The sequence below is a fragment of the Cupressus sempervirens genome, chromosome 6, assembly GCF_028749045.1.
Source record: "Cupressus sempervirens isolate cs-2001-9-10 chromosome 6, ASM2874904v1, whole genome shotgun sequence".
In the NCBI taxonomy this organism is placed as follows: domain Eukaryota; kingdom Viridiplantae; phylum Streptophyta; class Pinopsida; order Cupressales; family Cupressaceae; genus Cupressus; species Cupressus sempervirens.
In genome coordinates this window covers 461,597,738-461,625,152 of record NC_143123.1, presented here as the reverse complement: position 1 = coordinate 461,625,152, position 27,415 = coordinate 461,597,738, and the positions used below count along the sequence as shown (strand labels likewise).

The window sequence follows — 27,415 nt, the reverse complement described above, 5'->3', positions numbered from 1 at the left end:
TAAACTATTCTAGCTCTTCAACATAAAATTGTAAAGATGATTTAAATTTGATTTGATTTTATGTGGGTGGGGAAAGTGGATGAAAACCATGTATAGACAACAACTTAATGACCCTGTAGCTGATCAGTGCTTGATCCATTGGGCAAATTCATGAATCTCCCTCATGTATTTTGTATATCTGATACTTATTTATATATTCAGATATATGATCTATCCATTCACCTTGTAAATAGACATCAACATTCGATCTAAATCTTATTCTTACCTGATATCCCCCTCAATAAAACTACAACCTTATTAAATCTCTGAAGCATTTACATAATTCCTTGAATTACAAGCAACAATGAAGCAACATATAGCCTTAAGGGATTGCACTTATGATCTAGGCTCTTTGTTCAAAGACCATAAAACATCACATCTCAATTGAGAGAGGAGACAAGATTTAGACTAAAACTAAACACCTGCTGCTCACTGTATTAATTTCCTTGAAATAACACATGAAAATACATGAAACAACTCACAAATCACCCAATAAACTAGACTGTACAATAACATATGTTGTCATACAAGAGAGAAAATGGTAAGGATGAGAAACTAATCGGATGGGAAGGGGGTATCACAGCCAAAGCAAAGCTTCATGGTCTGGAACCAACACATCCCAAGTCTTCCATTCAGAATACATCAATTCCAGGGCTAGTCCTGCTAACTATCTTCATACCAGAGAAACTTTCCAAATTTTCCAACCACCACAATAGATGAAAGAAAGAAAGATATAGAAGATAGATGAATTCCCAGATCTATTATGCAACTGACACCTGTCCACTTGAAATTCAATCTTCTACAACTGAATCACCTCTCTCTTCTCTCTACTATTGATCTAATTTTGTTTCATTATTACACTGTAATTGATTTGCAAAAATCTCTTTCTGAATGATGAAATCCCTTTTGTTTGCCAAAATATCTGATATGCCTTATGAAAATGCTATGAAAACCCCATTTAATTGACTTAGAAATGACCCCAACTTCATTTTAACTGTCGGTTACTAATCTTATAACTGCATTGTTAGTTTTTAACTCATTCCACTAAGAAAGCCCCAAATTTCACATTTTTGGTTATAACTTGAACCCATGAATTCGTATGCAGAATTCAAAAACATTTCCGGTGATATATAATACTGCTATGTTTGCCTTTCAAAAACCCCTTGAAAACCAGTTTGAAAACATCCCCCCTGATTAGAAAACTCAGATTTACATATTTAATATTTTCAAAGAATTTAAATATTCTAAAGTATATACTTGAGAATAGAAACTTCTCAGATTTAAAATCCTGAGCGTGCACCCACTCTGGAGAAAATTTATTAAAAACAATTTTAAAACATTTTTGAAATTTTTGCCTACCCTTTGACTTCAGGTCAACCCTCTGTTGACTAATTGCCATGTGGCAATGTTTGATTGGCCGACCTCTCGAATGCAATGCCACATCATCACTAGATGGGCCCATGCCACATGGCGCATCCCCACTTCTCCGCATTCTTTAAATTCTGAGCATTTTGGTTTTGCGGGTTTGCTTTGACTGTTAGATCATGACACGTGTTGCAATCTGATGCCTTCATCTGAAACTACATGTCTCCACCATGTCACCATGTGCTAGGACCCGATGACACGTGGTAAATTTCATCATCACTGGATGGGCCAATGCCACATGGCGCATCCCCACTTCTCCGCATTCTTTAAATTCTGAGCATTTTGATTTTGCAGGTTTGCTTTGACCGTTAAATCACGACATGTGTTGCAATCTGATGCCTTCATCTGAAACTAGATGTCTCCACCATGTCACCATGTGCGTCACCATGTGCTAGGACCCAATGACACATGGTAAATTTTTGCATGCTTGCATTGTTTAAATCTCAAACATTTTGTTCTTGCGGATGTCTGCCCTCCGTTTGATCGAGCCACGTGTCAATATCTGGGTGGTGCATCTCATTATTTGATGCGCCCTCCGTTTGATCGAGCCACGTGTCAATATCTGGGTGGTGCATCTCATTATTTGATGCCATGTCATGACTACCTGCATTCTTTGCTAAAATTCTTTGCCACTGGTCGTCGAGGCGAGTCCCTCCACATGTTGAACGCCTTACAAAAAAACCACTATCTTTGGACACCTTAATCGTTGAGTGTAATTGTATCTAAATGCCTAAAAAGACTTTCCCACAAACAATGTGGGATTAATGCATTTTCAAAGTTTTCCCTCTTTGACTACGTATGGTGTTATCTCGCACAGGCTCTTTTCAACGTTGGTCTGCCCTGAAACATGGCAGCTTCCTCTGGATTTTTTCCTTTTCTGGGCATGAGGTTCTCCTTTGTTTGGCATGGCGTCTTCTTCTTTTTTAATGGACGACTTTCTTTGTTTCATTGGCGGCTCCCTTTTCAAACACATAAGCTCCTTTGCTCACGGTTTGATCTCCTAGCCGGCTCTATGAATCTGCTCACACCTTACTCTTTTAATGTTAAGTAGCCATTCCCTAAGGAGCCAATGGGAGGGATTTTCTTCTTCTCAAATGAGTGAAGGAAAGAGAGAATGGGAAAGTCTGAAGGGTTTATAACTGATCCCGTATCAGGCATTGCTCTTGTACGTATTAGCATTTCCACTCCTCCTCCTGCTGGCAACTTGTGTTTCTCTATCTTTGGAATGCAAGGCTCAAGGAATTGCATCTGCCCCGAACTCTCTATGGCCTACATTCCTAGACATGTATTTTCTATCTTCAGCCACCGCAATCCTGAGCAGTACCATAAACATTCTAACTTCACCACTTTCTTGCAGTTTTTCACACTAAATTCATCGAGAGAATCTAAGTTTTCAAAACATGAAAGTTCACTCAACTGTTTGCAGTCCTTTAATGATATATAATCCAATGATATGCACTGTTGGAGACCATCTATGCTCTCAATTTTGTGAAGACCTTCTAGCGCAATTTTTTTATAGAGAAACTAACCTTCCAAGATTTGGAAGTGCATTCAGCTGTGGATAGTCCTTTATTGTCATCTGCGCCAATGGTGTGCAGACTTGTAAATTGTCTATCTTCTTAATTTTTAAAAGATTGTGCAGATAAATTATTTTCAGAGAAGCTTGATTTGAAGAAATTAAAAATGCAATCAATTCTGGGCATGTCTCCATATCTATTTTCTCCACTATTTTTTGGAAGAATCTCAACCTCCCTTAAGCAACCACACCAATGAACTTCGACAATTTTAAGGCATGGACAACAATCTCCAGAGATTGAAATCTTGTACACTTCTGTTCTACTGGAGGTTGGAATGAAGAAGTATATTCTCCCCTCACAAAATCGAATTCCCTGATTCAGGATCCTCCTATTTGCTAGGGTCTGAAGATTAATTAGCTACTTAAATGACTGTGGCAATGACTCCACTTTCAAACATGTTAAGTCCAGATGCTCTAAATGCTTGAGACCCCCGAGAGCCTCTGCTAATGCTTGCAAAGCAACCTTGATCACTTTCAAGTTGCTGAGTTTACCAATGTCCATTGGCAGTCTCCTTAAACAGATGTACTCTGCATATAGCTCTATCAAGCCAATCTGATTTATGATGTGAGTAGGCAGATCTTTCAATTCGTGGCAACCATTCAAATTCAAATACTCCAACCTTGATATGTTCTCCATGAAATCTGGCTGCAAGCCAAGCCTAAAGCACCCAGCTAAATTAAGATGTTACAGTGACTTCAGCTGCTTAAATGAATTAGGCAATCATCAAATATATCAAGCAGCTCAGATCCTGATGACGAAGTTTTATCAATTCACCAAAACTGCTAGGCAGTGATTTTAGATTATAACACTCGTTTAACTGCAGATGCTCCAATGACAGAAGACAGCCAAATTCCTCTGGAAGACCCTTCAACTCTCTACTGTATCTCATGGAAATCTATTTTAAATTCTTGAGAAGCCCTATGGATTTTTAAATTCTTTATAATTTAGGGCATCCATCAATAGTCAACATCCTTAGTTGCTCCGGAGCTCCCGGACCATCCCTCCACAAACGTACTAACTTCTTGCAATGATTTAAATCTAATACTCTTAGATTTTCCATTGTTAGTGTCATATTTCTATCAGCAATTTCTATACAGCTAAGCCACGCCAGCTCTGTTGAAGACACAACAATGGGTAATTGGTGCTTATGGTTCCCTTTAAACACAAAAACTTGTGGTGCAAACGAGAAAAATCTTCTTGCACTCGAGGAAAACCATAGCTAAAGGCTGCTAAACCTACTGTTGCCACAATTAGTGCAACAACTACTAGATTTATTGGCTTGTGTAGAAGTGACATCAATTCAATATTGCCCAAGATCATCTGAAAGTAGAAACCATAATTATAGCTCCCTATAATTCCTTCATTATGACATTTCGATCTCATTAACATTTTCAATCCTTTTCATCCCACACATCAATCCAATGAAACATTTATTGTTGATATATAATCTAATGAATATAAACTTTGGACCCCATCCTGACCATTTTCCCCATCAATCTATCAGGATTAGTCAGACCCCAAAGTGGGTCCGGCTAAAAAAATTTCATTTTCGAACACTTGAACCGTCGAATTGATCCACTGATCTTCTCAGAATGATTATAATGAAACTCGACCACTGGAAACAACTCTTAAAACTCATTTTGTCACTAATATGCAAACTGTCAATTTTGTGTCAGGAAGTCCGTTGACTGGCCTTAAAAACTGACCCAAACACCTGATTGGGCTCTGAAATTTGATCTATTGATTTTCTATTTTGCACACTTGTACCATGTTGAATGTCTTCTCATGAAAAATTAGGAGTCAAAAGATATTGACCGTCAAATTTACCCTTTCAGAACTGCTTGCAAGAAAACATCAGAAAATAATAAATTGGGTTCAGATTTGGCTTTGAAAACTGGGTAAACGGACACTTGGAAAGATGAAAATTGGGGCGTTGGTTCTCTGTCATGAGGAGAGTATGAATCTACAATTTGGGCTCATGACGAATAACAGGACACAAATGGCAGGTGGTCAAAGTAGGCTACTTGGAATTAGCAGATTAAAAGCACTGACAAAACAGTTTTTGCAAATTGAATTGACCTAGAAAAATGTGCAGATGGATTCGTCAAGACTTAAAAATTGACACACTTGAAATATTTTCAGAGGAAAACATAGTGGTACAATCCATTCGATCTCACCAATCACGAATCTTAAGTTATAACATCTCAAACAGGGGTATCAAATAATCTGCAAATGCTGACACCAGTAAAAAATAGAAATTGCATTTGGAATCACGCTTGAAAACTAATCAAACAGATTTGTCATAAGTTGAAACTTGAAACATAACAAGTCTCTAACGTCTACAATGCAACACAAAAGGAATTTTAGCATTTCGATCAACTGGTCAAAAGTTATAACTTGTCAAACAGGGCTTCGCAAAAATGTGTGCAATTTGCAAATGTGTGAGAACAATAAACTACCAACTTTGAGGGATTCAAAACCTAGTCAAATGAACTTGAAACGACTTGAAATATGAAACATAGGTTCTTAGGTATGGATAATAGACACTCTAAAAGTGGTGAGTCCTAAAACATTTCTGGGTGCAAGTTATTCGATTGCAAACATAGCCTCATGTCACTATTTGACACTTAGTGAAAATGGAAAATTGACATTTGCTCAAAACGGGACTTTACAAAATGGTTTAAAATGATAATTTAACTTCATGGAATAGTTAGATGGGCTAAATGGAAGGTGCTAGAAGCATTGAACACCTCTTAGGCCTCAACTTGATAGCCGGGTACATAGGCATCAAAAGCATTTATAGGGCTCAAATTTTCTCAACAATGCTCAAAATTAGGGCTACAATTTTGAGCACCAACATATTGGACTAAAGCTTACTAAGGATGATGAATCAAAAGAGGTAGATTAGACCTTATATAGATCAATGATTGGAAAGTTGCAGTATGTAGTTCATACGAGGCCTGATATTGCTCTTGTAGTTGGTATAGTAGCAAGATTTTCAGTAAAGCCCAGAGAGAATCACATGATGGCAATCAAAAGGATCTTGAGATACTTGAAAAGAATTGAAGATTATGGATTATCGTATAAACTTGGAGAAAATCTGGAGTTGAAAGTATTTATTGATGTTAATTGGGCAGGAAACATTGATGACAGAAAGAGTATAAGTGATGGAGCATTCTTTCTTGGAAAGAGATTGGTGTCTTGGACAAGTAAAAAGAAAAACTCTAAATCCCAATCTATAGCAGAAGCAGAATATGTTGTAGCACCAGTGAACTGTTCTAATATTGTTTGGTTCAAACAGTTGTTGGAAGGCATGAAAGTTGAAATCAAAGAACTAGTTGTTATGCTTTGTGATAATACAAGTGCAATCAACATATCCAAGAACCTAGTGATGCACTCCAAAACCAAGCACATTGCAATAAAGTATCGCTTTGTCAAAGAATTGGTGCAGGATAAGGAGATCAGGTTGGAATATGTCCATACAAAGGAGCAAATTGCTAACATATTCACTAAGCCATTACCCAAGGATGCATTCTTGTATCTAAGAAGTAGGTTAGGGGTCATTCCCCTATCTAAAGCTCACTAAAATGAAGTTTTAGTAATGCATCATCAAGAACCAAGTTGAAGATCTATCAGTTGATGTAGCATAGCCATAGAAACATTACATATGAATTAGTACTTAAGGTACATTCTTACTCATTTGGTATGTGTTTTCTTTGGCATGTCTTGTCAAAGAGGGAGAGTATACTGTCATATCTTTCTGAAATTTGAATTTTTTTGTGGAGAGTTTGTTGTTTAGAAAAGAAGCTATGTAATTTCTTCACAGAGGGAGATTACTGCATTAGAGAAGTTTGTGGCATAAAATCTAAGAAGTAGAAATCTTCTGTCAAAAAAAGACTTGTTTTCAAATTTTATCTACTATGACATGTTGTGTTTCCATCAATGCCAAAGAGGGAGATTTTTGGATATAATTGTTCAATTGTGTGTTGCCTTTGATGTTACAAAAATGTCATATCAATTATCAAATAGAGTCTACTAAGCTCAGTTGGTCAACAAAGCAAATTCCAGAGTCTATCGAGCATTCTTGACAAATATTCTATGGAAATAGTTTCTACTGAGCTCACTTGGGCATCAAAGGATTTTGTGGCAAAAGTCAGTGGTAATCGAGCTCACAAGGTTAACAAAGGAAAGTTAGTATTTACCGAGTTCACTCAATCTCCAAAAGATTTTGCAAAGTTCGCAGTGTTCACTGAGCTTCAATTGGTTAACACTGGAAATCATTTCTGGAGTAATGATTACCATGTAGGGTCGACCAATGAAGGATTTCATTGTTTTGGGAAATAAAGTTTAATTGTTTCATGTACTGATTGTAGTAAACTCATGTAATGATTATTGATAATTGTAACTTGTAAATGAGCCGACTTGACAATTTGTAAGGTATAAATAAGAGGTCAAGTTGTGAATTCTAAAGTATGGATGAGTGTATTGAGTGAACATGCAAGTATACTGATTGTATGAAAAAGAAAATGTGAGCAAATTTTGAAGAAGGATCAGATATCCTTGAGGAGCAGCAAAGATTTATTCGATCAATGAGGATCTAGTGAAGCAGAATTGAGATTTGTATCAACAATTCAGTTGCATCTCATTTAGGTCAATTCATTGTTACTTTCTCACCATTGTAGCAGTGATTTCTAAATCTCTTAATAGAGTTGGTTTAACAGCCATTTTGTAAATCATCTAACAAGCTGACAGTTCTATTGAATTGTTTTAAAGTCCTCTAGCAAGGCAACTCCTAGCAAGGTGATAAAATACTTTAACAAGGTCACACCTAACAGTGTGTTTTGTAACCTTTAACAGGGTTGGCTCCTAACAGGGCTCACTTCAGAAGAGTGAAAATTGGTAGCTAGTTACGTGGTGGTTTTTCCCATATTGGGTTTCCACGTTAAATCTAGTGTCTCATGTGTTCTTGTTATTTCTTTTATGTATGCATGTTAGTCACTGTGAATGTTTAAGATAAACATACACTACATTTATCAAGTTGGAGCATTTTTTGTATAGCTATCGAGCGACAGTAACAACTAGTTTTATAAGACATCTAAGGGATCTGTGGATTTTTTTTTTGTGGTAACTGATTCAAACCCCCCCCCCACCCCACTTAGTTACTCCATCCATATTTCCAACAAAAAATATGAAGTACTAGAAACAACATATAAGTAAAATCCTATTATACTAAAGTTCAAACTTAATTCAACAAATACCATTTCATTAAGGAGAACATCAACATTGATGATAACCTTGTACATAAACTATGAAAAACAATCCCCTTCTGATCTCACCAACAAATCATCAATGGAAAACTCCAACGCCCTCTATTAAATTTCTTCCCTATGAAAATAAATAACTATGGGTATAGATTTGTATAGATTTAATACCATACAATACAAAATGTGCATATTTTTTAATGAAATGTAAAAGATATAATTTTTTGTCACTAAAAGTTGGTTTTTATTCCTTTAAAACTCAGTGGAAATATATGTTTTACTTCATTGTATTTTGATGACAAGGTTAATTATTAAATTCATCTTTAATTTTCGAAATAAATTTGTAATTCATGGCTTTGTTATCATATTGAAGTAGTCAATATTAAAATGTAAGGTTAAATGATTATTTTCAAAAATAAATTATGATGCATGAGCAAAAAAATCATGTCTGCCATTTAAATGAGAACATTTATCTTAAAATTTACAAGGCTCTTGGTTTGAAAATTTCATAAGAAATAACAAAGATAGTAGTGAAGTACTAAATGACCCATGAAATATGTAGCAAGTGTTGATCTACTTAGAATAATTGTGAGAATACATATATGTCTCTATGAAGTGAGACAAAAATGAAATAGCCTTGAACTAAACTTAATTGAAATGGGAAAGATCAACCTAAAAAAGGCTATAAACTGATTAAATGAACAATGATTAATTAGATAAATAGATGGATAGGATGTGTCAATAATAATATTTTAGGATTCATACATTTCAATCAATCATCATGATTCTATACTTCTTAATAAGAGATACAAAATATTTATTTATTTATTTATAGAAAATGGTAATTTAAGATCTATATATTTGAAGCTCACAAAAATGTAATTCTTTACTTATTTAATAAAAATATATGTTATAAACACAACAAAATTAAAAAGAATCAAAAAAATTATTAATTATTATATACTTGAAGATATATATTTTAAAGTCAATTGATATTATTATTAATCATTTATAGACTTAAAAAATTATACATTCAAAGAAATCATCAAAATATTTTATACTTAAAAAAGAAAAGAAAAATGTAGTACAAGTTATTCACTTAGATTAGGACATAGAAGCTATAAAATTAAAATAAGAAATGATGTTATTAATTGTTATACACTTTAGTAGTTATATATTTAGAGAAATTAACAACATTATGATACATTTAATGGAAATGTAATTATATTCTACAATTTTTTAATAAAGAAAAATGAAATCTATTTTATGCATAGAGACAACATGTACATGATCATATAAAAACAAAATTGACAACATCATTAGTTGTTTAAATTGACTTGAAGAATTACACATTTAAAACAATCAACAACATTATTAATTATTTATCAACTTAAAAGAACTAGATAATGATATAATTATAAATTAGGTCCAAACTATATTGATGTGAATGTTTAAACAACAAACATATTCACACAAAAATATCTAGACATAAGATCTTAAAATTACAGAATTTAAATAATCAACATCAATATATTGAATCAGATTGGCCAATATAAATATCTAACATTATTAATAAATTAAAATTATTATTCATAATTTTAATAACCAACAATATTCTATACTTAAAAAAGAAAATAAAAATGCAATACAAGTTATTCACTTTGACTAGAATATAGAATCTATAAAATTAAAACAAGAAACAACATTATTATTTGTTATACAATTTAGTATTTATGTATTTAGAGAAATCAATAATATTAAATGATACATTTAATGAAAATTTAACTATATTCTACATTTTTTTAATAAAGAACAATGAAATATATGTTATGCATAGATAGTGAGACTTTAAGAACTACAAAATCAAAACAATCAACAACAACATGTACATGATCATATAAAAACAAAACCAACAACATCATTAGTTGTTTAAATTGACTTTAAGAACTACACATTTAAAACAATCAACAAAATTATTAATTATTTATCAACTTGAAAGAACTAGACAGTGATACAATTATACATCAGGTCCAAATTAAATTATATTGATGTGAATGTTTAAACAACAAACATATTCACACAAAAATATCTAGACATAAGATTTTGAAACTATAGAATTTAAATAATCAACATCAATATATTGAATCACATTGACCAATATAAATATCTAATATTATTAATAAATTAAAATTATTATTCATAATTTTAATAACCTTACTTTATTTTCTAACAATTCAAATGATCCATGATAATAGATCATATTATTTAATTAAAACATGGAGTACCTATTATCATACGTCATATATTTGATTCTAAACATGGAGAAAACAAACTCACACAACGATAATCATATATCATATATCTAAACTCAAAAGTTTACAGACGTTCAATATCACCAAATAACAACAACTTGACCGTTCTTAATGAAAGAAAACGAGATGTGTGGACAGAAAAACTTTGGGAGGAGCTATCCATTTAAAATCATTCAACAGCATTCTTTAATTGTTTGAAGAAGAAAAAGAAAATCCGTGAGAGCATACACGAAGCCCATATGCACGTACTTATTACCCACCAACTGATTTTGGCACTTGACCTAAAACTTAAAACTTATCCAACCCACCATTAATGTTCTGTTATATAATAGAGGAAGGAAAGAGATGATAAGTAGAAGAGTGTGAAGAGAAGTGAAGGATTAAATCTCGCAGTTGCTGTAAGAGAAGTGAATAGCGATGGAGTTTGATGGAGAAGCAGTGAGCCCCAGCAGTCAATCTCTGAGTACTTCTGTAATGTGTCTGGGTATTAATATTATTCTCGAGTTTGAACAAACCATTGTGGACATCGATCGTACCAAGACAAGGATTGCAGATGCTCTCTTACCAAAGAATCCACTCTTCTCCTGCATTCTGGTACTTTTCTATATCAACCTCTCTTCTTTCAAGGCATTAAAGATAGAATAATCCATGGTTTGATATTGCACGTAGAATATGTTGTTTGATATTACAGATAGAATATATGGTTTGATATTGCAGATAGAATATATGGTTATATTTTGGAAAGAATTTGAACTATTTTTGAAAATGATATTCTCTCTCTGCTGTGGAGATGCGTTCCTTTACTTGCAAGAGCTTTTGATAGTTATTATAATCCTCGGTCAAGATTCATTGATGTTGGTAGGAAGTAGGGTTACGTAAAAGATTATATGCTGAATCAAATTATTGTTTCAGTTTCCCACAGAAATATTAAGTACAACGAGCATAATTGTTAATAGGCCTATTTCTCCAGAGGGAACATTTGATCGAATCATTTATAGTTATCTTCAAACCAGTAGTGATTTTGGAAATGCACTGGCTAAGTCGTTGAAGATCATATGGAACCTAGAAGTAAATAATAATACAGTATCATAGGTATAATACAATATCATAGGTTTGTAGGGATAAGTGTGCTAAGATATTAAATATATAAGAAAATATATACATAAATATATATTTTGATTTCTTTTTATGATATAACTTAAATCTATGCATTCAAATTCTATAGGCAATAGATATGTAACAATCTTACATACAAATGATGTGGGATGTGGGTGATTCTAAGTGATACAATTTTTCATTGACAACCTATATTTTTATGGAACCTAAAAGTAAATAATAAGATCTATCATGGTTTATAATACAATCTAATAGGTTTGTGGGGATATATATATATATATATATATATATATATATATATATATATATATATATATATATATATATAGAGAGAGAGAGAGAGAGAGAGAGAGAGAGAGAGAGAGAGAGAGAGAACCATGGGTCAAACAAAAAGATAGACAAAGGGGTTAGAATTAAAAATAAATAAATTAAATCAATTATTTGAAAAGACCTTGACAAGCAAAATATCTAAACTTCTCATTCTTAGAAATATTGTGAGGTTGTAAGCAGACCTATGGAAAGAGAAAGAGAAAACACAAATTGATGAGAAAGAAATACATGATATCATGAAATATAAATACTTATTATTTTATGGCCTTATTAAAAACCATGAATGATATTTCCAAACAAAATGTGTTTGGTTGGGTGATCCATAGTAGAAAGTATGGATTCCACTCATTAGAATGTTGTGTTATGTTAATTGTTCCTCATAAGAGAGGTAGAAGCACAATTTTCAACAAAGAAAAATATTTCTTTATTTTGTGTGATTTTTTGCAACTAAAATCAAATAATCCTAACAAGGTTTATTTATGCTAATTGAATTTGGATATTAAAAAGAAGAACCTCTTATTTTCTAAAAAACACTAGAAAAACTTACCCTCTTTTTGAAAGATAATCCAAAATATCAACTACAAAAAGGAGTGTTGTAGTGACACCAACTCAAATATCACCAAAAAAATCTCTTTATTTGAAATAAAATCTTAAAATAAAACTTGATCAAGAAACAAAGACAAGAAGGCATGGGAATATTCCCACTTCCCCACCCCATCTTTCCTTAAAGTGTCAGCATATATTTATGTTGTTATTTTAAGGAAAATCTACAAATCCATGTCAAGGATAAGCACATTCATCACCAAGAAGATATTTGTAACACAAGCTAGATGAAAAAGACAAAACTCTTTTTAAGAAAGGAAGGGATAGTTATACAGAGTGATACAATTTTAACAAGTGTAAAGGTATATATTTTAAGGATGCATAAAAATTTCAAAAGAGAGGGAGGAATAAATCTTTGCATAATAATATCAATCTCCAAAACAATAAAGGATATCTAGTTCAAAGACAACATATTCAATAGAGAAGAGAAATCATAAATTTGTTTTCCTAATTATTAGATAGGAGTTCTTGATAAATATAATGTTTTTTCAATACCAAGGATATATCATTTCTTATTAAAAAAAACAATTTAAACCAAGGAATGTGTCCTAAGTAATGTTAGTTATGAGGAGAATAACAAAGGGCCAATTGTATGTTGTAGAAAAATATAGGAAAAGAGGTATATACACTAGGAATGAGGATTAGAGATAATCAATTAGGAGATATGCATCTAAATTAAGAAACATTGTAAGAAGAGAAACTATATCAAGATGCTGAAATAAAATCTAAAAATTGGTGAAATACCTATAGTCAAAATTTTGAATTATTCTCATAAGTTTAGTTCAACATAATTAATTGAAGTTAAAAAGACATGCTACTATTTGGTAGAGATAAGTTTATATAGATAAAATTAAATATAAAAAATGAAGTTGGATAGGCACATACTCTTCACTAAAGGGGAAATACAATACAATTGTGTTCATATTGGGGGTTTAAAATGGAAAAAAAAATGGGAAAATATATTGCCTTAATAGGGGAGGGGGTTTTATGTGAGGGGAGGTGGGGGTCCATAGAGGAAAAGGGGTACAAGGGTTACTAGGTGAGTATTAGAGAATGATGAAAATATAACAAGTTTGAGGGAATATTTTTGAAAATGGGTTGATTAATTTAAGTATTTCACTTTTAGGTTCCCTAAGTGGAGCCATCATAGGAATAGTATGGTGATATTTTTTAAAGATTTAAATCAAATTCTCTAACCATGACTCAAAATGTTTAAGATATTATATACCCTAAGGAAAATGGAGTTAATATATTCATGGATTATACCAAAGATTTCTATGAGATTATAATTAGAATTGAACATAGTGAAGCACACAATGAGATAGGAGAGTGTTTCATATGTGGCCTTGGAATATACATTCAAGAAGAATTGAGATTAGAAAAGATTACAATTGTTGAATAATGTTATTCAAAGAATTAAACCAAAGTTGAATAAGATATTTAAATAGAGGTAGAAGAGTAATGGAGGTAGGGTTTAGAGAGGTGGACTAGAATACGATGAAATTAGACAATATAAAAGAAAAAATAAATATGGAATCCATATTATATCTAGATGAGAAAAAAAAATTATGATGAAGAAAAATAACTAAATTCATACCATAATCATAGAGGAAGTAGTAGTACTTATCACAAAGGTATACATCATAAGAATTTCATGAGGATAAACAACAATCAGTTTGAAGGAAGATATTACAAATTTTTGGAAGGGAAGAACGTCATGCATTTAAATATCTCCAAGGGAGTGTTAGTATAAGTGGGATGATATTACAAGATTAGTATATGCAGACGAAGTACTTGTTGGATTTCTAACATATAAATGAAAACCTAAGGGTAAATTAATAGCTATGAGAGATCTATCTATTGAAGATTGGGACACACAAATAATTAATAAAGAGGAAACACTTATTTAAACTAAAATTCAAACTTAGATGTAAGTGTTGTAAATTCATTGATTATAGTAGTAGTATATATAATTTCTACTTTGAGAAGCCTATAAGGAAGTTGAATACTTGTCATGTCCCTTGCTTAAAACCCTAATTATATTGTCTCCTTTTGAAAGAAAGTTTTATTTCTATTTGGAGAGGATGGTAAGGACATTGAATTTAAAGAAGAAAAATCATAAACACCCCATAGAGGATTAAATGAGTTCAAGATGATTACACGATATTTGTAAGTAAGAAACATTCAGTTGCATTACAAGCCAATATTGAATCTTATTTAATGCAAGATTAGAGAACACATTTAATATTTTCCATCCTTAATTGATATCTTCCAACTAGAAAGGGTTTGTCAAAGAAAGACAAATTATAGATTTTTTTCTTACATCTCATTAAAATATTCATTCTTTACACACACACACACACACACACACACACACACACACACACACGCACACACTTTTAAAGTTGGACATTTAATAGACTTCGGGTTTTCTAGATTGATCTTTATAGATTGTATTAATTTATAATTTTAGGCTCAAAGTAAAATATTGAATTTGGTTGAAGCTTGTCATTTCTTCTAAGTGGTCTATTCTTATCAATGATTTTCTAAGTGCCTACTTGTATTTTGGTAGATGGCTAAGAAAAGAAGATCTTTTTCTCTTTATCTTTTATTAGTTTTGTTGAATTTCTTGGAACAAATCTCTAAAAAATTCTTGATTCTAGAGTTTTAAGGGGAGTGAAAGTTGCTTGTTCTTTGTCTCCTCACCAACAATTTGTGGATGGCGTAATTAGTTTTGGAGATGCTCCAATTGTTGAAGTGAATTATTGGACATCCATCTTGGAGAAATATGCTAAGGACTTTAAGAAGTATAAATCTTTAAAAAATATATTTCAATTTTATTTTTCCAACTACTTTAATAATTTTGAAATATTATATCTAAGAGAGAACCCAAAAAGAGCTTATTGGTTAGAAAGGAAAGGTTTAAATCAAATTGAAAAACTTCATCTTTCTAAATGTTTTATACAAAATAACCTTATTAGCCACCTATAATATTAAACTCCATCTTATGTTAAAATAAAATTGAACAAATTCAAATAAGACTTTTTTTTTTGTCTTGGAAAGAAGAATCATGATGTAAACGATAGTAATTTTAGCCATATCCATTTGTTCATTGTCTTATCTTTATTTTTTAGCAAGGGTCAATCAATAGTTAAAATAAAAAATTGAGATTTTTTTACAAAGTGATACGAATAATGAAGGAATAAAGATGATCTCATGTGATAAAATAATTAAATCAAAAGGAGAGGGAGGAGTTGGGATTAGGAAGAAAAACTTTGCAAAACAAGGCATTGAGTGTTAAACTAGTTGGAAAATATTGAATGACCAACAACACAAATAGTCCAAAAAATATCTTGAAGAAAATGACTTTATTCAAACCTTGTTAAATATTGGCCATCATAATCATACTAGTTTGAGAAGTGCAGATTGCACCTTAATCTTCACCCATTATATCATAGAAAGCATATATATACACTAGACACTGCATTAGAATGGGCAATGATCCTTTGTAGAAATTATGTTTTGTATTAACTATAACAAATGGTTATGTTAGTTAAGAATTGTATTATTTCCTTTTAGGCACTAATTTATAGAAGTGGTGTTTGGCCCGACCTAGAGAGGGTCATGTCCCTTTGAGGGACATGCACTTTGATATTGATATAAAGGGTAGGTTTTATTGTAGTTTGAGGACACACAATAAAAACAAGTCTGCTCCCTCAAGCAATAATACCTATACAGGGTATGTGCAGGATCATGGTGTGCCAAAAAGTGGTGATTTGAAAAATATGTAGTTCTAAAATGCCTCAAACCATTTCAAAATCTATTCCAACTTTTTTCCACCCACCCTAATACTAAATGAAAACAGTAACTATCTTTATAAGGTCTACTATATCTTTTGATACCAATCCTATATGGTCAACTTTAGAAACATCCTAAAAATGTGTTTTTGGCCTGTTTTTATGTGATTTTTACTTCAAACATGTAGCTGACAACTTTTTTTCACCAAAATTTGATGAAATAAAAAGAGTTTCTTAAGAATGTTCTTATCTTTCCATAAATGTAACATTTGTTAGATTATGAGTTTAGTAAGTAATTATTACTTATTTTCTAATGGAGTTACATATAAAGTGTTGACTGACACACTACTTAAAAAACAACTATAGTTCTTTCAAATGGTACAACATTTTTTAAATCCAAAAGATGCATCATATTCTATGTTTCTTCCACTATAAGGGAAAAAAATGAAAAATTAAATTTTGTTGAGTTTTGAATTAGTTAAGGTGGTCAAACACAATAGTTTTTTTATTCCAAAAATATTAAAGTAAAAAATGAATAATAAATTATTTATTTAGGATAAAAATACTCAAAAATATGTGTCACATCCAGGCATGAGTCTACTACTTATATCTAGAATATTATTAAAAAATATTATCATTTGATTTTGATTAAGGTGGTCAGAAATTTGTATACATCTTATTTTTGTTCTAAAATTTTGGTAATATTGCATTAAAATTCAAAATTTTGATCAATCAATTTTATTTTTTTTGAGATAAGTCCTAGTTGTTTAGACACTAGATTTAATTTCCTAGAAATTTTTTTCTCTCAACTTTTTGATATATAGTTAATAAAAAGGAGAAAAATGCACGTCAAGTTGACATAACCCTGATTTTTTAAATTTTTATTGCCACTTAAGAGCATAGTTTGGTTGACTATGATCCTACACATACCCTACATATATAAAACAAATTTAGATCAGAGTTAAAGGTGATAACTCATCCTATCTTCAAAACATTAAGAAGATCATCTTCAACAATATAAAGGATATTAAAGAAGTTTGAGTCTTTTGTAACATAATTTGCAAAAACTTTGCAAGGTATCAGAGCTCTAGTAGTCAAACCTAGGCTCTGCAAATTAAGTAATCAAACCTTATATATATCAAGCATCATTCTCCTATCTTCAATGGCATACACAATCAGACCTAAGGACAAGTTTGATGGGAAAGAATATTTTGATGCCTGAAAGTTTAGAATCATGATTATTCTTGAAGAAAATGATGTAAAACAATTTGTTGAATCAGCATCCAGACAACCAACAGTTGAACCTCATAAATCCTTTTGGATTAAAGGAAATAGGAAAGCCATTCATATCATATTAGATGGAGTGAAAAATTATATCATACCCATGCTAACAAAACATCAAACAACATTTTATATGATGAATGTACTACTAAATGCATATGGGGTTAACAATGCAAGTAGAGTTCTCACACTAAAAAGGAAACTAAATCACATTCGAATAAAGAAGGGAGAATTAATGAATTCTTACTTCCTAAGGGTTACCAACCTAAGAGATGAACTTTCAAGTATAGGAACCATAATTAGTGACATGGAACTAATACTGATGGCTATAGATGAATTACCAGATTCATGGGAAACTTTCACATAAGGAGTAAGTGCCAAAGATAAACTTCCTAACTTGAATAGACTTAAGGGATATTGTCTTTAGGAAGAATCCATGAAACTAAAGAAATGAGGGAAATTGAAAAAGGAAGATGAAGAACTTCATGTTCTTAATACAAACTCCTATAAAGGAAAGAAGAATCATTTCAAGAAGAAAAGGGGAAATCAAATGAATGAAAAATCTAAGAAATATCTATCCAAAATAAAGTGCTTTAGATGTGAAAGGTTTGGACACTATAGATCTAATTGTCTTAAAAATTCTAAACAACAAGTGAACTGTACAAATGTTATTAGGGAAGAAGATAACTATGATCCTGAGAATCATGTACTGTATTCATCACTATCAAATGAAGTCTCAAATAAAGCATGGGTGATTGATAGTGGATCATCTAGACATATTACAGGATACAAAGAAGCACTAGACTCTATATCAAAAAATCTTAATGAAAAGGTCACTATTGGTGATAATTTAGCACATTTCATCAAAGGAATTGGAAATTGCACCTTGAAACTAAAATAAAAAAATTCTCTTCTTCTCAAAGGAGTACTATATGTACCAGGAATAAAAAGAAAGCTAATCTCAGTTACAACACTTAAAGATGATGGACATAATGTTGCATTCATGGATGGTAAAGTAATAACTTGGGCAAAGAACTCCTCAATTAAGAAAGCAAAATTGATTGGTCAGAGAAAAGGGTATTTGTATGAATTAAACTCAAAACCTAGTCGACCTATTCAAGCCTTAATTCATGAAGTTGTAAACATAAATGAAATATGGCACAAAAGGTTAGGACATCTAAATTTCAAAACCTTATCAACTATGGAGAAGATAGTTACCGGTTTACCTAAACTAAGTAAAGACCACTGAAGCATATGCAAGGGGTGCACTCTGGGTAAGAACACCAAAACTCCATTTCATGATAGCATTAGAAAAAAAATACAATGTTTTGGAATTAATCAATTCAGATTTATGTGGACCTATGTCTATTCCTTCTCTTGGAGGATTCTGGTACTATATTTTGTTCATAGATGACTTCTCTAGAAAAACTTGGATTTACTTCTTAAAATGCAAAGAATCAGAAGAAATCCTAAAGAGATTTTAAAAATTTAAAACATTAACTAAGAATTTATTAGGACATAAAATTAAAACTCTTAAAACTGATAATGAAGGGAAATACACCTCGTATTTTTTTAAAAGGTTTTGTAAAGAAACAAGAATTAAGAGGGAGTATATTGTTCCTTATAACCTAGAACAAAATGGGGTTGCAAAAAGAAAGAATAGAACAATTATAGAAGCTGCTAGAGATATGATATTTGATCAAAATCTAGAATATTTCTTTGAGTAGAAGCCTCTTGTATTGCTATCTATATTCAAAATAGAATCCCTCACTCCTACCTTAGAGATAAAACTCCTAAAGAAGTCTTTACTAAGGTTAAACCCAATATAAGTCATCTTAGTATTTTAATCCATGTTCCAAAAGGAAAGATAACTAAGTTAGAACCCTCTAGGAGGAAAGGTATTTTTGTAGGGTATAGTGAAACATCTAAAGCATATAGGATTTTCATACCTGGATAGAAAAAATATTGAACTTAGTCTAGGGATCTAATTTTTGAAGAAGATCTAGCATTCAATAGAGCCTTAGGTTCTGAAGAACCCTCTCCTTTACCTAGTTTTGAAAGAAATATTGAGTCTGAGTCTTAGAGGGAGAACATGGAAGATATTGAAAATGAAATTCAAAACCTAAATCTTGGAGAAACTCAAAATTTAAAGAAAAGACCACTTTGGGCCATTAAAATAGTCAAAGAAGCACAAGACTTTGTTGCACCTTCTGGAACAATCAAAGAAAGCAAAAGACCTAAAAGATTTTCTAGTTATACAACACACATGAATGATTTGTCTAAATTAGAACCAACCAATATTTTAGATGCTATTAAACATACAACTTAGAAAGAAGCTATGATAGAAGAATACCAATCTATTATGAAGAATGATGTTTGAAAAATTGTTCCTAGACCCAAAGAAAAATCTGTTGTTTCTTCCAAGTGGATATTTAAAAGAAAGCATGATGTTGATGATAGAATTGTAAAATATAAAGCTAGATTTTTAGCCAGAGGATTCTCTCAGAAAGAAGGGATTGATTATGAAGAAACGTTTGCTCGTGTTGCCAGATGTGTGTGCTAAAATGTGAGCACACTTCTATGAGTCATTATATCCAAGATTTCTCAAGAATGAGGTCTCGAATGGAGGCTCATAGCTCTCTATTCATGGAGTGGAAGGGTTTGTAATGGAGGCCCTCAGTTTTTCCTAGTTTGTGCCCATGAAAGTACACCATAAAATGAGAGATTCAAAGACCAAAATATGCATGCAAATGAAGATGCAAGCTAATCTAAATGATAAAAATGCAAAGCAATGCAAGAAAGGAAATTTAATCTATGAAAGGAAATAACAATGCAAGATTAATCTATGAAAGAAAATATAGATCTAAGCTAATATGAAAATGCAAGGATGGATCATGATGATGGAAGTCATGGATGCATGAGAGAAGAAGACAAGAAGATAGAAGTTCTCCAAAAATATATTTAATACTCAAACTCCTCCAAAAATCACTCTCCAAACCTACAACATAACAATAGCATAATCGTGGATATCAAAAATGAGGAGAGGGCTCTCCCTTATAAAGAAGAATGGACGATTAAGATAAAGAGACAATAAGATTTAATCAAGGGTGGAGAAAGAATGATCCGTGTGAAACAAAATTCCACCAATGAGAAAAGAGGAAAAAAATTAAATGGAATCCCACTTAGAAATATGTGCATTTAAGTGTAGAGGAAAACAAGAATTTATTTAATTTATATTTATTTAATTTCCTTTTTCAAGTGGAATTTTATTTAATTAAAAGGGAACAAGTTCTTTTAATTAAATAGGAAATATTTAATTAAATTAAAAGAGGGGTTTTTCTCTTAATTAATTAAATGTAGATTAATTATTTAATTAAAAGAGAGGTTTTCTTTTAATTAAATAAGACTTAGGATAAAATGATTAAACCTTAGGAAATGTTAAAATAATTAAATTAATTACAATTTGATCAAAGAAATTGATATGAATTGATTTAATAAAATATTACAAATCATTGATTCAGGAAATTTGATAAATTGAATAATGGGGGCCGATAGTCTAGGTGACCATTTTAGGGTGCATACATTTACCCCTCTTTGACTAATGTGTGATTGATTTGGGAACACATGTAGTCAAAGAAAGAAATTGAAGTGTGAAATCGATTTGGGATCAGAAAACAACCCAGATTTGTGGTCGATTCAGGATCATAGGGTAAAAGCACAAACCTGTGTCACCTTTTATAAAGAAATGTGATATCAGAATGTGATAGTTCAACATTAATGACAAAAAAAGGGTATTTGTGTTTAAAATATGAAGATGATGTAAACTGATGAAATGTGTAGAATTGTATGAATTTTATGCCTATAATTTTTATAAATTTTTTGCCTAGATTTTATTCATTTTATTTTATTTTGAATTCCCTTTTATAACTATAAAAAATATAGGATGTAGTTCCCATCAAACAAGTATGTCCAAATCATCTTTTTTTGTTTTGATTTGAAAATATTTTATAGATGACATGTATAGCTAGTGAACAAAAAAAGAACTAATTATTTTTTATGTATATTTTCTTTGTTATAAGTACTCAAGTTCGACCTTGTCAGAATCCAACAGTTTTTTCCTCCCGTCAAAACTTCCCTATCAAATCTATACCTTCTTGAAAAAAAATTACATATTCATGAAGAGGATTCTCTCCTCTAGTGATAAATATAATTTTTTTATTTTTTTGATATGATTTACTATTTTTTTTCATTTTTTGAGAGAGCATCTTCTGAAACGTTGAAATATTGACTTATAATATTTTGAGATTATAACATATTATAACTAATCAAAACACTCAAAAATTTATATAATGATGATATAGAATCTGAGATCTATAAAAGGGTATTTTTAGTTTCTAAAAAAAATTGAGTTTTGATAGAGAAATGAGATTTGACCAAAACAGGTTTTTGTATCACAAACGGTGACACGGATCTGTGCTTTTACCCCATATCAAGACAAAGAATAAAAATAAATTTTGATTTAAAAAAGTTGAGGATAAAATTGATAAAACTGAATCAAGGATTGAAGTTGATAGGTATTGCCCCCTCATGATTGAAATTGAAATGAGATAGAGGAGAAACAACAAATTGATAAATTTGATCAAATCAAATAAAATATAAAGTTCTTGATGAAAGATGAAAGATATAAGAATCATAGAACCAAGGTAGATCATCAAGAATGAAATATTATGCCCCAAAGGTGAATTAGAAGAAAAGAAGTGGGGTGAAAGTGAATGGAAGGTAGAAATTTGGAAGATATGGAAAGAAACAGAAAGAAGAAAAGAAAGCCCCAAAATCAATCAACTATTTAAGATAGAAATTTTGATTGAGAGCATGAAAGAAGATAAGGAAATGAAGAGCAAAACATGACCACAGTTGATTAAAAGTCCACAAGAAAGATGAAGGGAAAAACCTCTCAAAGTCATAATGCAGCCTAAAAATTCAAACTAACATGAAGTCTAATAATGCAAGCTACATGAAAATGCAAAGGTGTTCTTATAAAAGAGAAACTGTAACATATGATTTTGTGTTCATCGTTCATTAGAGAATGTAAAAGAACTTATTTTCATCATTGGGCCATTATTAATGGGCATCAAAAAATCACACAATCATTACTGATTAGAAGCACAACTATGAAATATGAATGTGATTTGTATCAGATTGGAATGTGGAAAAATTATAAGATAAGTAGCAAAGACATAAAGCTCAAGATGACCTCGATGTTAGCTTACCCAATTTAATGTGGCAAAACCAAGCTTGCATTAAGGCATATATGCCATGATGATCATAAGAATGGTTGTGCAAAAGCAGTCAAGGATGATGCCTCAAATCTCCTAAGTGTTTCAAGGGGAAAACAAGAGACACTCTAGAGATTCAAGACCACACCCACAAGTAGAAAACAAATAAAAACATGCCCCATGCCCCAAGTCCTCTAGCTATGCATCCCAGAGATACTTATCAGACAAGGACACTCAACAAAAATCAATAATAGTTAGCACACAAAGAAAATATCATGACATAGGTCAAGCATTAAGTGTTTGTGTTTAAAAATGTAAGTATGTTAATTGATACTGGGTTCCAAGGATAAGGATCAAATGCTTGCAAGTAGGTAAGATCGCATGACAAAACTAGGTAAGGCCAAACCAATAAGTGTTGAAAAATACTTGATGTCAGGGGTTGTATTGAAAAATATAGTTGGAGTGGTGTTGAAATACACCATTTGTGATGTGTCCTAAAGACTAATGTAGCCAAGAGACCAAAGCTAACATAGTGATGCCCCTTAGACAAAGACAAAGAACAATTCCATACTAAAGAAACAAGGACAAGGAAGGATGGAGAAAGGCTAAGTTTTGAAGATATGTGCTAAGAAATAGGGTGCAAAGGCCTCAAGTAGCATCCCTTTCCAAGTTTTCACCACTTAGATTTTTTTTGAAATATATAATTTTTTTGGAGATACATCAAAGCACTTATTACTAAGATGATCATTTTTTCAGGACATTTTCCAATTTTTAGAATTTTGACAATATATCATTTTTTAAATTTATTTTTAGGATCAATAAATATGTACAAAGATGCCCCCAGATAGAATGAGCATCATGGATAAAACTTCTTCAGGTGCAAGACATTGATAGGATCAAGGAGCTGCTCTCCCTCTATTGTAGATAGTAAATAAGCACTAGACCCAAAAGTTGATGTGATAATGTAAGGTCCAAGCCAATTAGGTTCAAATTTACCCTTTTGATCTCTATTCTATTGATTCTTATAATTTTCATGTAGGACAAGATCTCCCACCTAGAATTCTCTAGGGTAAACCTTTTTGTTGAATGCTTTTGACATGCACTTTTGATAGACCCTCATATGGTCAAATGATGCTTGGAATTTCTCATCTAGAAGTTATAACTCTTGAAGTCTCATGGCATAGTAGTCTTCATTTGTAACTATACCTTTGAGGGAAACTCTGAGTGAAGGAATATCAACCTCTAAAGGTAACACTGCTTCAACACCATATGTAAGGGAAAAAGAAGTAGCCCTTGTAGGAGTATGAATAATCATTCTATAGGCCCACAAAGCTAGATTTATCTATAAATTTCAATCTCTACCATTCTTATGAACTGTTCTATGTAAGATTTTGAAAATGGTTTTATTTGATGCTTCTACTTGACCATTTCCTTGCGGGAAGTAAATGGAGGACTAATGTTGTTTTATCTTAAATTTCTTATAGAGTTGTTTAAGGTCCTTATTTTTAAAATGGCCTCTATTGTCAGTGGTAATCTAAAAAGGAACTCCATATCTACAAATAATATGATTCAGAATAAATAGAAAAATTGTCTTACCTGAGGCAACAGAAAGTGGGACAACTTATACCCATTTAGTGAAGTAACCAGTAGTAGTGATAATAAAATTGTGTCCACATGATGAGTTGGGATGAATCTGCCCAACAAGATCAAAGGCCCACTGCTGAAACGACCAATGAGAGATATAAGGAATGAGTTCCCTGCCTAGAGCATGTATCAGGTTACCATGTTTTTGACACTTTTCACATGACTTTGCAAAAGCTACTACATCAATATGCATCGTAGGCCAATAGTACCCCACCCTAAGTAACCTTCAAGCCATGGAAAGACCATTGGAATGTCCCCCATAGATGCCCTAATGGATGTCAACTAATGGTTGATCAGATTCTTCCTTTTCTAAGCATCTAAAAAGTGTTCCATCTAGACCCCTCCTATACAAATCACTATAGATAAGGGAATGGTGAGAGGTGTTTTAACTAAGGTTTTTGCATTCAAATTAGTTAAAGGTTTCAAGTATAATGCCATCATGAAGACCTATGAATAAATAGCACCATAACAAGATGACTCATGACCAAGAAGGGTACAAATAACATGACTTTCTTGGGAATCATAGATACCAAGAATTCAAATCTTAATTCATGTTGTTCTAATTAAAGAAGTGAAGAAAGTGTAGCCATAGCATCAAGTGTTTTGTTTTCTGCTCTAGGGATTTGGTGAAATGAGACAAATGTGAAGTAATGTCTCAAGGAATCAACCATTTGCTTGTAAGGTACCAATTTCTCATTTTTTGTTAAATAATCATCATTGACTTGGATGATTATCAGCTATGAATCCCCATAGATGTGTAACTCTGCAATTCTCCATTCTATAGCCATCTTAAGTCCATTTTTTAAAGCTTCATACTCAACAATGTTATTTGTACATGGAAATAATAACTTGTAAGATTTAGGAATCACGTAGCCATGAGGAGAAATAAACAATGTGCACTAGCTCCAAAACCATGTTTCATAAAGTATCCATTAAGGAACATCTTCCATGTTCTTTTAGTCATACATATGAGGTGCTCGTCTGGAAATCAACTTGAATTGGTGCATCATCTTGTAGTGGGAAATCAGCCAATTGATTTGCTATGAATTGCTCTTTGATTTCTTTATGCTCAATGTAATCTATGTCAAACTTTGAAAGGATCATCATTCATTTAGAAAGTCTACCCATGAGGGCAGTCTTAACTAGTAAATACTTGAGTGGATCAATTTTTGCTATCAGGTGTATAGTGTGTGCAAGCATATAATGTCACAACTTTTGGGCAGCAAACACAACTACGAGGCAAGCTTTCTCAATATTTGTGTAATTAACCTCATATGAAACAAGAGTACAACTAATGTAGTATATTGCTCTTTCTTTCCCATGTTCATCCAATTGAGCTAATAATGCCCCTAAGGAAGACTCTGTCACTGAAATGTATAGAATAAGTGGTTTCCCTGGGATAGGAGGCATTAAAATAGGAGGATTTGCCAAGTATTTCTTGATTTGATCTATGCTCTTTTGACACTCTTCATTCCATACACATTTGACTCCTTTATATAAGTTCTTGTTGAAAGGTTGAGCTCTATCTACCAACTATGAAATAAACCTCTTTATAGATTGAAGAAGCCCTTGAAGACTCCTCATTTGACTAATGTTTTTAGGAGGTGGCATATCCATAATTGCTTAAAGTTTTTTAGGGTCCACCTCTATTCCTTTTGCTGAAATAATGAATCCTAGTAATTTTTTGGAGGTGACTCCAAATGCACACCTTTTAGGATTTAACCTTAGTTGAAATTTTTCCGTGCGATCTAGAATGACTTCTAAATCATCTAGTTGTGTATCTCTTTTCTTAAACTTAGCCAAGGTGTCATCCACGTAATCTTCCATGTTTTTATGCATCATACCATGAAAAATAGTTGTCATAACTCATTGATAGGTGGCTCCTACATTTTTTAGTCCAAAAAGCATAATGTTCCAACAATAAGTACCCCATGCACAAGTGAATGTAGTCTTTTCTTGATCTTCAGGAGCTATCTTAATCTGATTATATCTAGAAAAAACATCCATTAAGGAATAAATCTCATAACCTGCAGTCATATCCACTATCATGTCTATATTAGGAAGTGGAAAATCATCCTTTGGGCATGCTCTATTAACATCTCTAAAAATTTTGAAAACTCGAATGGTTTTGCCATATTTTTAAACTAATATAATGTTTGATATCCATTCAGCATAGTCGATAGCTCTTATGAACTTTGCACCAAGGAGTTTCTCTAATTTTTCCTTGACTAGGAGAGCTATGTGAGGATGCATCTTTGTCAATTTTTTCTTAACTGGTTTAACACATGGAGCTATGGATAAGTGATGCATAATAAGATTAGTGTCCACCCTGGCATATTTGAATAAGTCCGTGCAAAATTGATCTTCTTTTCTCATAAGAACTTAGTGTAGGCTTATTTTTCTTGTGATGAAAAATACTGAGCCAAGTGTACCATTTGTAGAGCTTCATCCATACCCAAATTGACTACTTGTGTTGGTTCAATAAGCACTAAAGATCTATCTTGAAAATAACTAGGGAGACAATCAAGTACCTCATCCTCAAGTGCCTTAGAGAGGTTTTCACCCTCGAATACATCCTTTCTTTTTACTTTTTTTAGTTATGACACTGCCACATAGTGGTTTTCACCATCAAAACTCCTATTCTTTTTATTTTGTGACTAAGGTACTTGATGTTTGGCTTTATCATGTTGGTATCTGGTTCACTAGTGGAAGAGACTATGGGTTCAATGGCATTCAAGTAGCAGACTATCTCAT

At 32.0% G+C, this 27,415-nt stretch overlaps 1 protein-coding gene across 3 annotated transcripts in view; it reads left to right on the top strand.

Annotated features, from left to right (window-relative positions):
• The first annotated feature begins 10,966 nt into the window (after positions 1-10,966).
• Positions 10,967-27,415, top strand: part of LOC149553059 (wax ester synthase/diacylglycerol acyltransferase 11-like) — a 107,941-nt gene continuing 91,492 nt past the window's right edge. For 2 of the 3 annotated variants that reach the window (XM_089788560.1, XM_089788559.1), the window contains exon 1: positions 10,987-11,208. In XM_089788560.1, coding sequence (XP_089644686.1) covers positions 11,032-11,208 — 177 coding nt within the window. In that variant the 5' untranslated portion in view covers positions 10,987-11,031. Of the gene's footprint in view, positions 11,209-27,415 lie in introns of all 3 variants that reach the window. The other variant, XM_089788558.1, reaches the window with a different exon arrangement.